This window comes from Ursus maritimus, unplaced genomic scaffold, assembly GCF_017311325.1.
Source record: "Ursus maritimus isolate PB19 unplaced genomic scaffold, ASM1731132v1 scaffold_4, whole genome shotgun sequence".
Lineage (NCBI taxonomy): Eukaryota > Metazoa > Chordata > Mammalia > Carnivora > Ursidae > Ursus > Ursus maritimus.
This window is the reverse complement of record NW_024426552.1, coordinates 74,576,072-74,594,113: the sequence shown is the minus strand read 5'-3', so window position 1 is coordinate 74,594,113 and position 18,042 is coordinate 74,576,072. Positions and strand designations below refer to the sequence as shown.

General features: G+C 40.2%; 1 protein-coding gene across 4 annotated transcripts in view; it reads left to right on the top strand.

Moving 5' to 3' along the window:
• The window catches only part of TP63 (tumor protein p63), a 219,381-nt gene that overhangs the window by 132,923 nt on the left and 68,416 nt on the right, over positions 1 to 18,042 (top strand). For all 4 annotated transcript variants that reach the window (XM_040621450.1, XM_008705162.2, XM_040621451.1 and 1 more), the window contains exon 4: positions 7,783 to 8,037. In XM_040621450.1, coding sequence (XP_040477384.1) covers positions 7,783 to 8,037 — 255 coding nt within the window. The remainder of the gene's footprint in view (positions 1 to 7,782; positions 8,038 to 18,042) is intronic.

Sequence of the window (18,042 nt, the reverse complement as noted above, 5' to 3'; positions counted from 1 at the left end):
AGATTATTCGGAGATGCACCCTAACATTCATTTGGCAGTAGTATGTAAAGACATGAATCGGACTTGAAGGCAGACTTCCTTCAGCATAAAAACCAACACTTAGTTGTGTTAGAATGAAAAAAAGAAATCTTCTAAAAGGGACTTTTATTTTGAAATGATTTGCACTTATCCTTTCAATAAATATTTCCTGAGCTGCTACTGTGCCCCAGACACTGTACCAGATTTGAGACTCAGTAATAAACAAGATATATAATCTCTCGTAGGTCTATGGTCGAGCAGAAAAGACAACTATTAAAAAAATAAATTGGTACAGATAATTCATGTCGGTTATAATTAGGTGATGCCAAAGGAAAGTTCGAGCTGTGTCACTGTGTGAAACAAAGGAGAACATCCACCTGGGCAGAGGGCTTCTCCTGGGGGATGACATTGAGCTAACACCTGCAAGGTGAGCTAGGATACAGGCACCAGTGTGAAGGCTGAGCACCGAAGGAGTTTGCCTTTGAAAAGCTGGCCGAGTGCCTATTTGCTGGGTCTTTAGTGAGCAAAGGAGAGAGTTTCAAATAGTGTGACATAGACCACTTTAAAGATTTGGGGACTTTATTCTAAGACAATAGGGACCTGCTCAAGGTCTTCAAGCTTGAGAAGGACAGGATCTCATCTGCGCTGAGTTTCTGGTGGCAGCTCCAAGAAGCTGGGTTTCTCACTCTTTGCAATTACACCTGTTCTAAGAATGGTTAGTTCTATACCCTGTCTTTAATATGGAAAACTTTTTTTTTAAGATATATGTCATTTTTAGCTAAAAATTCCAGGCAGAAATTTGAGTGACTCAGATTTACATGCAGTCGGAATGAAAGATAGTAAGAACGCGGGTTCTCAAGCTAGACTGACTGGTTTCTCACTGGGGCTCTGTCACTTACTACCTTGAGCAAGTTACTTAATCTTGTGGAGCTTCAGTTTCCTCATCTATAAAATATGTGTAAAACATAGGATAGTAATGCCACCTAGCTCATGAGGATTAAATGAATAAATAGAACTCGAAGACTATAAAACACACAGTTAAGGACTCAGAAAGACTATTCGTGGTAGCAGTAATAGTGGTAGTAATAGTAACAGCTAATATTCTTTTGTACAGAGGATTGGATATAGATGCTATGTATGTTTCTGATTTTTTTTTTTTTTTAAATCCTGATGGCCACTATTGAAATTGCTATGTCTTCAGTTTCATGTCATGGTAAACAAAGTTCTCTCCTGTAAGTCAATATTAATCACCTTCAATCGCCCCGTTGATTTAAGCCATAATTTCTGACATGGCCTGAACAGACCTATTACATATATAATATAAGACAGATATATTCTATATATATTATACAGTCTGACAGATATATATTATTTTAAGTATTTAAAACTCACTTTAAAAACCAACGAGATATTATTGTTGAGCCTCTAAGGTCACCATGGTATGCTTTCCGTACAGGTGGCCAAATTTTCACTGAAAATTTTCATTACCGTGTACTATCTTCTCTTCCCATTACTATTTCTGCTAAATAAAGCTATCGAAATGGCGGTTGTTGCACGCTGAAAATGTCCTCAAACGTATTTTTGTTCCAACTCTGAAGAAATTGAAACTATTTTTCCTTCATATCTGCCTCTAGAATTATTGAATATTAAAATTACACCTTTCTGCTTTCTGCTCAGCCCAGTGCTTCCTTGGTATGTGATGGTGACAAAAGTTTCTTACAGAACGCAGACGCTCAGGATTTTGATTTCGTTCATTTGTCCTTACTGAAAGGGAACACTGACTGTAATCAGAACGTAAAGGTTATTTTTTCATCATTGAGCTGTACAGTGTAAAGTGGGTCTATTTGGGTTGAGTTTTCAACACATTTCACTTCCTCGATTTTCAGATGCTCTTGTCTCGTATTTGTGGACATTGCTGTCCACCTGATCAGCCCACTTTGTATTTATTTGTCTCACCTGCGGTTGTCTGGCATTGGTTGGGGCTTTTCGGGAGCTCTTTCCTGAGTTACGGAATCTCAGACCTCAAAGGAATCTCAGCACTTTGTGTCGGAACGTAAAACCTTCTAGTCAACTCTCCGCCTGCTGTCAGAAGTCCTGAGTGCTTAGGTGCTTTATTCTTACATGTTATTTATGGTAAGGTAGGAGTGTATTTTACCTCCAAACGTTCACTTTGGGGGATCATTTGGAAGATGAAAGAAGGGTAATATTGGACAAGGAACAAAATCTGGTCTGGAGAAAAACGTGATGCTAAATAAATTCTTACGGTTGAAAGATGGTACTTAAACTTGACATTATAACACAAATATCTTCTCGGCCCACGACTGGAGCACTTCAACTCAGTTGTGTTCAATTCTAGCATAAAACAAGCCATCATTCCTTCAGGTGAGGCAGGTGATAGAAAACTAAAACATGCCAAGTATTTCTCCCTAAGGCAGTGCTTGTTGAAAAGTCACTATCCTGCTGATATTTGGGGATGAAAATGTAGTACTGTCTGCTAGAGCATATTCGAATGAATGCTTTGTCAAGCCAGGGTCATGAGGAAAACTGTTTTCTTTCCCCAGGAGGGGCTTTAGAATGTTCGAGAAGGCTCCTCCACGAAGCCTGAGGTGAAAGGTTCTCTCAGCTGAGGAAAGCGTGTGCGCACACTGCCTGAAACATTTTCGGTTTCCAGGTTTGGCCTGGCCCATCTGTTTAAGTAAAAAGCAGGTTATCTCATTTTTTGAAAGTAACCTCATGGCACTTTAAAATAGCTTTGCGGGTGAGTGTGGTCACCCACCAGAATGTTAAAATGGACGCATTTTTTATGTTTGATCATCAGAATCAATCTCCTTATAGGAAACGAAGGTCCAAGAGGTGCATGCACCTTACACAGGGGTTTTCAATATGTTAGTGGCAGGGCTGGAGCTTAGACCCCGTGTCCCCCAGTGTAAGTTCAGAGTGCTTTTGCAATCCTAGGATCCACTGAGGAATGTAAGTGCCAAAGAATATTTAATTCCCCAGCCTGTCTCATAGTGAATCAAAGATTATAAGTATAATTTCTTCCAAAGAAAATTTGGGCAAGTGATTGTTTCCTGTGACAAGGGGACATTTAAATGGATTTAAATAAGTTTCTATTCTATATCCCAACAGGAACCTCTCTTATCCTTGCTTTGGCTCTCATTTTTTTTTTTTTTTAATTAACCTCTCACCAGAGACTGTTGGTTATTGTTGCCATGTTGCCATAAATTAGCTATTACAAATAGTAATATCTGGTAAGTAGAACTTAACACAATCTCTCTTACACAGATAAATTGCCGGAGAAAGATTTGCAGAAACACAAATTACGTCTAAGACTTCCTTTCCATTGCACTGGTCAAATGCCTTGATGGGGATCCTTTCTTGATGTTACATTCCTTTATAGGAAAGTAATCACATTGTCAACTTTAAGCATAAACTCGGGTGCTCAATACTGAGTTTTGTTTACAGTGATACATACTGACACATTATTTCTGAGCAGATGAGAAGAAAATTTAGGTTCTCATTATATTCAGATTTTAACATCACTTACCAGTGTAATCCAGGAAGGAAAAACAGATGAAACTAAAGGGATTGCATTTACATGATACTCCTAAAGCAGTGCCCACTCAGGAAAAAATCCCGTCTTCCATATTTTAATTCTAATCATCCAAACTGAAGCTCAGTGAAGAAATAAATCAGAGCCCGTAGATGGCTATGAGAATGCAAAGGGCGCAAGAGAGGAGAAAAACAGAAAAATACTCTTTTCTACATTTGGGAATAGTTCTTACCTACACTTACTCTTTCCTAATGGTGAAAGCAAGCAGTTTGAGATTCAGCCCCTGAGTATCCCTACACTTCTCATGACAGCTCCATGTTTCAGAACATCCCCAAGGATTCTGTGATTACCTGGAGTGTAAGTCTCAGGGACCAAGGTATGTTTCATCCTTTCTGTGGTCAGATTGGCTAGTCTGTGATAAGCCTGAATATATTCCAGTTTAGATGCTGGTAAAAAACCTAGGGTCCACGTGGTGAGTTTTCTATTTCAAAATTATTTTATAGGAAATGAAGCATCTGTTTGAAATCAGAAGTCAATTGTTTTACTTTATCAGGCAAATTGTATTCATTTTGCCTTTCAGGTTTTGTGGAAAGATGGCTGTCTCCTCTTTCAGACATAATAGGGTAGATATATAACATTTTCATTCATTCATTCATTCATTCAGCCATTCATTATCTATAGAGTATGATAAGTTTATTTCAAGATCAAGATACCTTGGTGTTAGAAAGGGACAATCTACTTTTTTGTTTCATTTCAAATATTCTCAGAGTTTTTGTTACATAAATACATGGGACCTAGGAGACTCCATAGATTTCTTCTGAGGGCAGTTTTTTGACTGGCATGCAAGTGTCAGGTTCTAACTTCTGAGGCTCTTCTACTGGTCATTGTAGATAGGCATTACATTAGCACCCCAGCCTAGCACAAGTTTGTCCCCTCTGTGTTTATGGAATTATAGTAAGGAAGGGGCATAGACAGTGCTCCCTTCACCCCACCATGTTCATTTTAATGGGAAATGAGGGATGACTATTATTCTCATTAACCTTGTATGAAGCTAGCTTCATCCATACATACAAAAGTGTGTAGTAGCAAAGGCGTCCTGTGTTCTGTTTAATGCCGCGCTATCACCATTTTGAACCAATAATCTATGACCAAGAGGCCCTGCGTTTTCATTTTGCAATGGGTCGCACCAATGATTTTGCTGGTCCTGCCTACATAACACGTGTTCTTCTTGGCTACTCTGATCTGCCCTAGGCCTCCAGTCCTACTCTGTCAACATGTCCATTCTCTTGTCAAATAAGAAACTGCTGTTGTTAATAGAATGCTTTTTAAATTAACTTGAAAAGTACTGTTTCCTACGGCACGTTTATGACCCTGATTTTTAATAAAGCTCTGCAAAGTGTCCAAGTAGATTTCCAGTCATGCACTTCTTACCTTGGTGGGTTCGCTGTTATGTTCCAGGCAAACTAAAAGTTAGTAATGTTGGTTTTAGGCTTTTAAATTTTTTAAAAGACGATTGAGTACACTACTTGACTTAGGGTTCCTTAAAGTAAAATTTAAGAAAAGTTTGAATTGAAATGCATTTTCCCGTTTTTGTCTTGGCTAGTAAGCAGCTCTTTGTCTATAGCTGAGAATTCCAGCTTTCTGATGCAGAAGTTGAGGCATTAACATTAGAAGCACACTCTGTTGTTATTAAGTAAAATATTTCCCCTGAACTGTAGAGAATTAAAAATGCTGGCATTTAAAAGCTTAGCCATCAGCAGCTACAGTGCTGTTAATGACTGGGAATACTGTCTCTGCTTCTTTAGTACCACCCAATACGCTCAGTCTTCTTGCTATGCCAGGGGTCTCTTTTGTGCCTCTGAGGTAAATGCATTCTCCATTTCTCTTAAGTCCTTCGAGAAGCACTGAGTGTTTGCTCACTGGCTTTTAAAGCTGGTCCCAAAACTTTTCTCTTTACATATATTGAAAAAAAAAAAAATTCAAAGGGCTACGTTTCTTTGTTCTCATCCAAGCCCACAATTAGCCGAAGTTCCATTCTGTGTAGCTGGAAGGAGGAGGAAAGGGGTGGCTCCACAGGCATTTTACTGCCTGTGAGAAAGCGCTCGGCCGGTTTCTTTGTCCTTTTTGTCAGGGCCGGCTGCTTCCCTAACTGTACTGCTGTAGGGAAGCACGTGCCTCTGGGAGCATTATCTGATTCCTACAGGACGTTCAGGAGTGCTTTGCATGCTGACCCTTAACTTGAACACAAATAATATCTTTTCAATCCCATTCCTAGGCCGCTGCTGCAGGCTTGCATACCTGAGGACTTGAATTCAGCCGGGGGCGGGGGTGTGGACGCTTGGTGGGGCCTCAGATTTTATTCTCTTCTCCCCCTAGTTGCCTCACCCGCAGTTTTGCCTCACCTGTCAAGAGGGGAAGCTGAAGCTGGAGGAGACGAGAGGAATAGGAGCTGGAGAAGTCAGAGGGGAGAGAAGGCAAGACAAACAGCTGCTCTTGTCAGCATGGGGAGAAGTGTAAAGAGATTAATAGTTATTTGAAGAGCAAATGGGGACGTGGCATCCGGCCGTGGAATGTGAATGTATAAATGTACTGGAATGGACATGCAGACTTTAACATTTAGACAGATGCTCTCTGGACTGAATGGAATGGCAGAGTTCGTCCTTTCTGCTCCCCATGTGAAATACCTAAAGTTTAGTTAAATAATTTAGTTTCATTACAATTTTCGTCCAGCTTCTATTTCTTTGTGAGTTTGTTTTTCTCCGTAGTTTTACTTGGTGGGGGACTCTCAGAGTTATCCTTCAACTGAAGCACCAGACTCCTCATTTCCTTTATCGAATATGTACCAACGAGACTGCTTTTGTCTCCTTGCTTTGGCTTTATTTTCCCCCTTCGCTACCTTGAAGAAACAATGAGATCAACATGTGTCGGAAGTTTTCACACAGGAAAAACTGTACCATACAGTGGTGGCCCCTTCTGGAAATGTGTCCAGTTCGACTCCAGTTTAGGAAGGACTTGAATTATCTCATCGGGCTGACAGGTGTGATGGTGCTGGGCAGGGCCCTGGACTCAGAGTCAGAAGATTTGGTTTCAGAATTCCCACTCTTTGCTTATTAGCTGATGCTTGAACAAATCACTCCTGCTCGCTGATAGTAATACATTTTTTTTTGCAGATTAAATGACAGGTCAGTTCATTTTTCCACACACATCATATCGAGAGCCTACTCTGTGCCCGTTTGCACAGAAGACCTAAGAGCATCTGGTAGCGGAGTTTCATGAGCTAATGTACTTCTGAATTCTATCAAATATAGACTGTTAATCATACCTAGATGGTGTTCCTGTTACACATGTTCTACTCTGGCAAAGAAGAAACTGCTACAAAGAAAATGAAAGAACAGATAAAAAATTAGGCTGTGTTGGGTTGATATACTAGCATGTTACCTTTAAAAATATCCAGGTGGTTCTCCCTGACCTTGCTACCCATGCTTCTCCAGTCTTGAAGAACTGAATCCTTGGGGATGGAGCAGGGGGCATTCTTGGTACCCTGGGACAGAATTTAGATAATAAGACTACAAGGAAATTTGGAGGACATCTGATTTTGCTCCATATACAACAATTTCATGCTTAAATCCCCTTTAGAATATATCTATCCAGTGGTCTTTCTCATTCTGAATACTATGGCAGGAGGGGGGAAAGAAAAGAAATAGCAGGAGATATTCATTTATTTTAAAGACCTTCTATACAACTGCTGAGCCCTGGAGATTTTCCCCAGTTTGTTAATAAGCACATATTCTACTTTTTTTTTTTTTAATTAGTTGACCCACAATGCTACATTAGTTTCAGGTGTACAGTGTAGTGATCCCAAGTCTATACCCTATGCCGTGCTCACCGCATACGCAGCCGCTCTCTGTCCCCAGATGACACTACCACAATATCATTGTGTATATTCGATTTTCAGTTGCTCTTCAGGAAACCCCAGTCTCCAAAGGCTGCTCACGAAGCTATGGGATCCACGCCGGTCATTACAAAGCACGTGCAGTCCTCAGACTTCCCTTGGTGTTTCTGTGTATCACAAATTGGTCCTTTTACCTGGAATGTGAAGTTTCATAGACCCAAGGTCGATTTCTGTAGAATGCGTGCACCAAATGATGCCTTTGGGTAGCAGTGATCTCCCACTGACATAGCTAACACTGGGGTTTCTGGGTGTCCTGCAGCCACAGTACACGAACCTGGGGCTCCTGAACAGCATGGACCAGCAGATTCAGAACGGCTCCTCCTCCACCAGCCCCTACAACACAGACCACGCGCAGAACAGCGTCACGGCCCCGTCGCCCTACGCGCAGCCCAGCTCCACCTTCGACGCCCTCTCTCCGTCCCCCGCCATCCCCTCCAACACCGACTACCCGGGCCCGCACAGCTTCGACGTGTCCTTCCAGCAGTCCAGCACCGCCAAGTCGGCCACCTGGACGGTAAGAGCCCCTGGCCCCTCTGTGCCCTTCAACCTGACCCCTGCATCCGAGGGTGGTCTTCATTGCCCCTCCCACAGGCTTCTCCTCTGTCAGAGTTCACAGATCCATTTTGAATGGTGGATGGTTTCTCACTGTCCTCTAAGGACATTTTGTTTTTGGATATTTAACACTGAACTAGAGAGAGAAAAAGTGCCATTGAGTGGGAAAAGTCCTGGAACCAAAGTCCAATGTTCTGGCAATTTCAGCAGATCTGTTCTCACCTGCTCCACACTGTTGTGGGGGAGGGAGGCTTCTTCCTGTGAAAGCTTTTGGAAAACTACAAAGCATTATGCCAACAAAAAGCATCCTAGGCATAGGATATATGTTTGCATTTCCAAGAATGTAGGATAGTTATCGCCTCATTATTTTGAAGAAGTAAATGTCATTAATATGTGATTAAAAAATAAAATCGCAAACATGGAGTAATAAGAAATTAAAATCTCATTTATTATGGAACGACTAAATTCATTAATACATGTAGGTTCTATAGCACAAATCGTACTTATTTAATACCTTTAGAATTTTTGTCCTCAAAGAAGCCTCTAAAACTGTACATCAGAATGCTCAATTAGTCCAAAGAGATTCTGATTAAAAATGTTGAAGAAAAAGAACTTTGCATATATAACTTTTCCAAGAAAACATGGAAAATTTTCAAAAATTAAAAAGGTGTAAGAATGTTTATTCTATATCAAAGTTTGTTTTGTAATGTATTATAAATAAACTTCACATATGAGGGAGGAGACTTACAAGACTGGTTTTAATTACTTGATCAAAGAATGCCCAACACCAAAGTGGCATGCATGTTTTTCAAACAACTTAATATTTGCATGTTAATATTATCATCTTATTGAGAAGTAGCTTTAGAATTGTTTTAACAGGGCTCTTTGTTCCCCCTCTTTGGCAAATAGGTTTCTTTGGAAAGTGTTTTACTTTTTATGTTATAGCGTCTAGTTCACTGTAGCTTTAATCCAGCTGTACACCGTTTATTAAACAATCTACATTCACAACACTACATCCCAATGTAGTTTCGCATGGTTCCCCGATTTTGTCTTCACTTCTTTGTGAGCTAGGTAGGACAAGTTTTATGATTCCCATTTTCCTAATGAGGAAAGGTAAGAATGTGGAGGTTAAGGGACAGAGGCTTTTGTGTAGGGAACCTGTTTCTGATTCTGCCCTCCCCACTGACTGTTATTTTTTTTTTCTACCATTCCACATCAGGATGTTCAAAAGTGGTCTAAAATTTTATTTTGGTGCTTTTCTTTCATGGTTTGAGAAGCAGTTCTGTCATGGTTCATATTTCAAACATAGAGCCTAAGTAGGAGCCTAAAATTTGACCTTTCTCCCATGTGTTATTTATCAATTGTGTCACAGTCTTGAGTGTCTTTTGTATTAATAATCCTGAAGATGGATACTAAAGGTGAGTAAACTTAGAGTCCATAGGCCTTAAGTAAATATTGGTTGATCAATCTAAGTAATACTTTGCTGAAGATATACTAGAATAGCCATTTTATAAATGGAGCCTGATGTGCTTTTAGAATAGGGGTCACCGATTAAGTGTGCACAGTCCCTGATCTTGCGGGCTAACAGTTTCTTGTTTGCATACCCAGGCCAATCTTCACCGTGTTGGGAATAAGCACATCTGAAGGGCTGATGGGCATACTGAGGCCAGTAAATGATGGAGCACTTCCCTTCTAACATGGTTTAAGATCCCTAGTGATGGAGCTTGCTGTATGTGAAACGTTAAATCGGTCTCCCCTCGCCTCCCTCCCTCATCACCTCCTCATACAGAAATCTGAAGGTTCTTAAGGTTTTTTTCCAGATTGAACATGATTCTGAACCATCAGAGCCCCTTTTTCAGAGAAGTAAATTGTGTCACAGAAAAAAGGCTGGGGAGCTGTACCTAAGTGGTAGGTTAAAGAGGAAAGAAAACATCTTATGGAGTATACTTACATTTCCTTACGTGGGACAACAGTGAGATCAGTATTCTGAATGAAGGGCTAGGCACTGCTATTATGGGAAGAGCCGCTGCTGCAGCCAGAAAACCTCAATTCTAGACGTGATCATCTTTGTGACTTTTTAGTCAAGTCACTTCGTCTTTCTTGCGTTCAGTCAGTACCTCTGATGAGGATAAGGACAAGTCTGGTGAAACCTACTTTCTTTTCTTAGGGTGAGGTCGTATTAATAATCAGCATAGAAGTTCCTGGGACACGTGGGCGGCTCAATTGGTTAAGCGTCTGCCTTCGGCTCGGGTCATGATCCCAGGATCCTGGGATCGAGTCCCACATCGGGCTCCTTGCTCAGCGGGGAGCCTGCTTCTCCCTCTGCCTACCTTTCTCCCTGCTTGTGCGCGCACACTCTCTGTCTCTCTCTCTCTGACAAATAAAAATAAAATCTTAAAGTAAGACATTTTTAGAAGGACTTAGGTTCTCATTAGGTATTTTGCCTGCCATTTAAAAAATGGCCTCGGTTAAGCTGTTTTGCCTTTCTTGGGTTTCTCTTCAGCTGTCTGCCGTCTGCCCTATAGATTTTATAGAACAACGTGATTGAATTAGATGTCTGTTATCTCCTACCGGTGTATCATATGGCGTTTAGAGTTTTATGAAGTCCTCTCTTGAACCCTCATCGGAGTAGCTTTTGAACTCACCTAAAAACACACAAGCAGCAGCGTCTAACTCTCAGCCAAATTATATATCCTCCCACTTAGACATAGACCTCACATATTTTTTAAAGTATCGTCTCACGTGTATATTTTGGTTGAGCCTTCTAACTAAGGCTGTTAGCCCCACTTTTATAAATGAGGAAACAGAGACGTGAAGGTGACAAGGCTGATCACCAGTCAAGGAGGGAGCGGAACCCAGGGCCCCTCACTCCCAGTTCAAGTCTCTCTGCCATCCTGTCTAGACAGTCTTTCCTCCCGATGGATAGAAGGCAACGTTCAGGGACAGACAGGCCCTGTGTGGTACGGAGATGAAGCCCAGCTGATGGAGGACTTTTTAAATGTCATATTACACAACACCTATTTCTTCGGCATCTGTGCGTTTTAAAGCAACTTTTCAAAATAAAATACTATCATTTAAAACTGCCCACAAACTGGAAGCAGCAGAAGCAGCTGTCATTAGGAGGAGCCACACTTACTGTATCGTCTTCTGGTAATTTTTTAATAAAAAATCTTTTTAGTACCATTTTATCACTTGTCATCATCCTCTCGTGTTTTCTCTTTTAATTCTGGTTTTACTCAGACTTACTGCCAAAATATAATTAATATACTTAAAGCATATATGCATATTTGCTTTCTCTATTTTTTTAAACAACAAATGTGATTGTGTTTCCAGTTCCATAAAAAAATGGTATTTATTTTAAATTGCTTCCAATGAAATAAAATGAAAATGTGATAACATTTTTCCATATTCCTTATCTCGCAGATATGCACACACACGTTCAAACCCAAACCCACACTGAATTTAGGACTTAGTTTCAGACTCTTTTTTTATTTCTACAGTCTAATTGCTACTGCTCAGAGAGGCCTGCCATTTAACATCATGAGGTGCCGGTCTACTATGGTAGCAAGGAATCACGAGCCAAAGGAATTTTAGAAATGGCAAGAGGGGTGCCTGGGTGGCTCACTCAGTTGGCCGTCTGCCTTTGGCTCAGGTCATAATCTCGGGGTCCTGGGTTCGAGTCCCTGCTCAGCGGGGAGTCTGTTTCTCCCTCTCCCTCTGCCGCTCCTCCTGCTCGTACTATCTCTCTCAAATAAATAAATGAAATCTTAAGAAAGAAAGAAAGAAAGAAAGAAAGAAAGAAAGAAAGAAAGAAAGAAAGAAAGAAAGAAAGAAAGAAATGGCAAGAAACTTAGGTGCGGATTTCAATTCTGAAATTTGCTCACAGCATATGGGACCGGCCCAAAAGGGGATGTTCATATGTTCCTTATTATGAGGACTGCATGACCCATGGAGTGCTCTCATGGGCACCTGGTCTGTCATAGGCATATAGATGTTTGCTGAATCTGAATTTCAATCCCTTCGTTTATTACAGTTCTGTGAGGGTTCAATTGTACAAACAGTAATAATTTGAAAGAATGCGAAGCGAAGTGTTTCTACATTTTTTTCCCCTTAGTGCTTTTGGGCTATTCGCATGCCTACTCTAGCCCCAAGGGACTGTGATACTATCCACTATCCAAATATATGAATATGATGATATAGAATGATTAACAGGCTGTCCTGTATGCAGACTTCTGCAGAGTGGCTGTGCTGTTTTCCTGCACCTGCCCAAGCAGACACAGGCTCACGTCGCCAGCACAAGGAAGGGCCCTCTCCAGACTTCAAGGAACTGTTGAATTAGGCGTGGATTATTCATTTTTAATCTGCCGCTTCATTTATGGGGGTGGCTTTTTTTTAGTCATCATGGTAAATAAAGGCTAACAGTGGATTTCACTCATGGAAGAGTTGATATATTGACTTGTGGTGGCTGAGTACTGGGGGGAACCATTTCAATGGATTGTGGCATATCCATGTAGTGCGTTACTCTGTGGCCACTGAAAAGATTCATATGTACTGACCTGGAATGCTTTTGGAGTTGTTGCTAAGGAAAAGATAAGCTTTCTATGGCACCTGCTCGAGAATTGAGAGGTGCGGTGAGAACACCACTTCTGGGGGCAGAGTGTTCCCTTTCACTGGACTCTAGTGACCAGGCCGCTTTGGAAATATAGGTCAGTCTGTCTTGATTATCAGCCTCACATACCTTCGTCAATTTGAGAGCTGTGTGTTCATAACCCATGACACGCAGTATTATCTGTGTGCGAACGCTGCAAAAAACCTTCAGGTTAGTGTTTTTTCTTGTTGTGCTTTGTCTGAAAAAAAAACCTGGCTGTTGGCCATACAGTCATTTTTTTACTATTGTGATTTCTCCCTTCATAGATTTAAAGTCTTGGAGGGCAGGCCTCCTGACCTTGTGCCCAGCGTGCTCTCCAGCATATAGTAGGCCCTTAATAAGTATGAAGAAACTTTGTTTTCTCTTCATGGCTAAAGGAAGCAATTATAGCTCCAAGCAGTATGCCTCAATTCCGACCTTGATTGTTAACCGTCCGTAAATGCGGTGCTTTTTGCCTTTACCCAAGATTTATAGAGAGCATTCTTCCTTCGCCTTTCCTAGTCATGCCAGCCTCATGTCCTGTTCAGAGCTTTGAAGAATCTGACTTGAGCAAGTGGAGAGATTAGGGAGGTGGCATTTGAAAGGGGAACAGCCAGTTCCCCAGAGAGTTTCATTGATCCCAGCATTTCAGCCCTGCAAGCTGTCTTGCCTTGGCTTCACAGGCGAGCTGCGATGCGTGCCTGTGGCCCACCCTCCCTGTCATCAGGTTACCTGAAATGTAAGACTTCCAGAACAAGGCTGCCAGCTCTGCAGAAACCTCATGCAAGCCAGCCCATTGCGTGGCCCTCTGGAATCCCGGGACTCTTAAGAATAGCCCATCAAAGGACACGATGTACAGACAAACTTTGATGTACAAACTGAGTATGATTTATCAACTTCTTTTCACAAAAGAAACACTTTTTTCCTCAAAGTCTGAGCTTTAATTGGGGCTTGAGCTGATCTCATAATTGAGTGGCTGTTAGATTTTATTGCTGAGGGACACAAAGAGAAGTCCGCAGACTTGGCTCCTGCCAGTGATACATCTGTTACCCATAACAAGGTCATTTTCACTTCCTGACAGAGCTACCCTGTAAATCTCCTGAGATGCATGTAGGAGGGCCTCTTTGTGCCCCTCTCATGAGGAAGAAAACGATAACGCTGAGCACAGTCACCTGTTAGCCAAGCTAGTTCTGAGTTCACCAAGTCTCAAGGAAGAATCTCCTAAATAAAGGACTTGAAGATTCCTGGCAATGGTTCATGCTACTTAGTTAACCCTCAATTGGAATTAAAAATGAATTCCCACTGCAAGACATGCTGCAAGGGTATTGTCCTCAGGGCAGAGCAAAATGACTTCATCAGCATGTTTGCCCTAATTTGTTTAGATTGACTCTAGGTCAATGGATTTGTGATAAGCCAGTTTCACCTAATGTTTATGCCCCTCTTAACACTATTCTGAGTGATTTGTTGAATCACTGTAGAGTATTTATTTATTTATTTATTTAACAAAGTTTTAGACAGCCAGAGAGGGAACACAGCAGGAAGTACTATAGTGGAGGAGCCTGATGTGGGGCTCGATCCCGTAACACCGGGATCACGCCCTGAGCCAAAGGCAGACGCTTAACCGCTGTGCCACCCAGGCGCCCCTAGAGTTTTTATTTAAAAATAAAAATCTGGGGGGCACCTGGCTGATTCAGTCGGTTAAACGTCTGCCTTCGGCTCAGTGCATGATCCCAAGAGTCCTGGGATCCAGCCCCGCATCAGGCTCCCTGCTCAGCTGGGGAGCCTGATTCTCCCTCTGCCTCTGCCTGTTACTCTGCCTACTTGTACTCTCTTTCTCTCTCTCTCAAAAATAAAATCTTTAAAAAAATAAAAATAAAATTTTGACACTGATTATTATATCTACTATGAGAACTACCACTCATTAAAAAGAAATAAATGGCAAATCTAAAAAGTTGGCATTTCTTTTTTCCACTACAAGGTTTTCATTTTTTTCTCCTTGTTCTTTCTTCTGATCCTCCTCTTCCTCCTTCCTTCCCTCCCTTTCTTCCCCCTCTTCTTCCTTTTTCTCCTTCACTATGTTATCATTAGTAGTGGTCAGTTTTTTCTTTTTGTTTTTGTATTACCAGCCACTCAGTACCTTGTTTTTTCGCTGGAGCTTTGCTTTCCTAGAATGGTAGATTAATATTGGGAAGATCATGATATAAATCTGTCCCCGTGGGCATTTTCATCAAGAATGGGACTCGGATCATCAGGCCCTTTTGGTTTAACAAATCATTTTGACTAGAGATGGGCTACCTGAGAGGTGGCAAACCCAAATATCAGTGGGAATCAAATGATAAGAATGGGGATGGTGGCAAGATGAGATCACGTGCCCTTTGCACCCCATCCTGTTGTCTTGGGGGAAAATAGATCTGACCTTAAAAGAATAATTTTTCAGTAATAGCTAGAAACCTGGATTTGCATGTAATATCTCCAGATCTTTAAATGACAGTAATAATTTTGTTTAAAAAAAAAGTTATAAACACTACAGACCAGACGAACCAAGAGGCATGCTGAATGTTGTCCTTGTCATATACTGAACAGTGACAAGAGATGATTACGTGTAGTTTAAATAATATAACTGGAAACTAGAGCAAGTGTCTAAGGGAAAGATTACCAGTAAATATATTTCATTCAGAAATAATAATTCTCTAACCCTTTAAAAACTTGTATAGATTACTCCCTTTCTACAATAAACTGAGCAACACACTTGTCATTGTAGATTTTTCTCAATTTTTTTCTTGCAGTAAATGACTTTCACCTTCTCATTCTAAGTAAAAATTTTATTATATACAAAATATAATAGACTGCATTTCTGGAATCTTTGTGTAAAGAAAGGATCTTATTTGTTTGTTTTTGTTTTTATCATTAGAGAGTTGATGAGGCTCTGTAACTTAGCCTCTCTAAAATTGGCCAAAACTGTAATCAGAAAAGGGCAGTGAGATTTAAAGAGTTTCGAATCAATTTTCTCAGCTCACTAACTGATGGCTTATTTTTAATCGGCATGTGGAGAGTGCGCCAGAACAAAAATGACCTAAAAATTGAGGTATAAACAGAGAATAATGTCATAAGAATTTTTTAATGACTCAAAAGAAATACAGTATATCATTAAGCTTGACAAAGATCCCTTAAAATCAGCCCAGAATGATGTGTGCCATTTCTTGAGGGAGTGTTGCTCTGAGGGTATTCCCATACCTGAGTTCTGCACCTTCTTCCACTCTCATTCCTGATAATTAGCCATTTCCATAGTATGACCAAGTCTTGCAGTGGTGCCCATCCCCGCTGATGGAGAAGGGCAGAAGTATTTTTTTCATGAAATGCGTTTAGCAATCACCTGTCACATCATGAGTAAAGCAACTGTGTGTAAAATAAATCCTCATAGTTTTATATCACTAGCAATTACTATGTCTACTCCGGTCACCACGACTGGAAGACGACTTGAGATAATATAGCTTTCACCCAACCACTTCCAATTCTCTGAGATTAAAGGAGAGTTTATTGTAAGGGAAAAATCTTAGACTCTTTGAAGCCCTGCAGATGTTCTGTAGACACGGAATGGCTTTTAGAACAAGGGGTCCTGTAATTAGACACATGGAGGTCTAAAGGTAATGATCTTAGCTGCAGTCTCTCCTGTGGTTTTTAATAATGATTATGGCCTCATCATCAGTCTGCCTTCAGGTGAAATTTAAAAGAAAATTTGATAGTAGCCAGAGATCCTAGATTTAATTCATTGTGAGATAAATTAGGGAAGGATTCCCACTTTACAAATAGAATGACCATTCTCATTTTAGTTTGAATCTAATAATAAAGACTCATGATGTCTTAGTGAAGAAGAAAACAGTATAATTTGCCATTTTGTTATTGTATTACTAATGTCTGAAGACTTGGAATGTAATTTCTGATTGTGTTATGCGGAATAGGGAATTTTCAAGTTCACCAGTCATACAGGTGTTCCTTCATGGGTTACTCATTCAGCTTTTCTTTTTAATTCTTACATCGTTCAATCAGTATCACCTACTAAGTCTTGTGAAAAATATAATGAAGGTGAATATTCCATTTCAAAATACTTTGGGAAGAAGGGTGAGGGAGAGGGAGAGAGAGAATCTTAAGGGAGAGAGGAGAGAGGAGAAAGAGGGCGAGGGAGAGAGAGCCTTAAGCAGGCTCCATGCCCAGTGAGGGAGCCCAATGGGGGACTTGATCTCACAAGATCATGATCTGAGCTGAAATCAAGAGTTGGACACTTAACCGACTAAGCCACCCAGGTGCCCCCAAAATACTTTTCTTTTTACTTGAATGGTTTCCAAGTTGTATTAGATAGGACAAACAATGATTACTTAGCTTAAGGGTCCTCATTTGAATCTGAGAAGTCATCTGGCAGGCTCATGAAGAGCATGGTCTGTGAAGTAGAACACAGGACTCAGAGGGCAACTTTTGGATACTAACAAGCTTTGTGATCTGGGACAAGTTCTTCTGGGTCTGCCCATCTGTTCAATGGGTCTTACAGTATTTACTTGGCAGGATTGTTGTGAGGCTTAATTAAAGTTTATGAAGCTCTTTGGGAGCCTGAGAGATCAAGTTCTAAAAACATAATATGTTATTATCTTACACTGGATTTTTGTTTTTATATTTACCTGCTGAATGCTATATCAATTCATGCTTATAATTTAGTCAGTTTCCTGAGGTTTTCCATTTATAAGCAGAGATGAATAGAACAGTATAGATATATAAATCCCTAGAAATAAAAGTGGGATGAATATATATATATATATATATATTTCTAATATAAAGTAATTTCTTCTTAAAACATATTTAATTGGATCCTGCAACTGTTAATCAGTTACTTTCTTTCTTAGTGTTTTATTGGGAACATTTCAGCAGAACCAACGATAAAGTTTTAAATTGTGATCATTTTTATGGGGTCCGTAAAAGAAAAAAATTACTCTTTTTCTTAAAAATACAAAAATAAATACTCATATTTATATAAATACAAATATGTTACTCTAGTTGAGTAACAAAGGAATTAGTTTACAATAATTTTAATTTGGGCTTGAAAGGTATTTTTTTCCTTTTCTCTCCTCTGCTTAACTTACTTTTTCCTTCTACTCTATCTGTTAATTTAAGATTTTCGTATTTATGAATATAAAGCCCTGGTGTTAAACAATATAAATTGCATCTGCTTTTTTTTTTAAACTAGTTTGTATTCTTGGAAAAGCAAATCTCATTTTCCCATGAGCACAACATTGTTATTATGGATTATATTTCTGACCAAGGATTTGTCATCAAGTAAGTCATAGATATGAT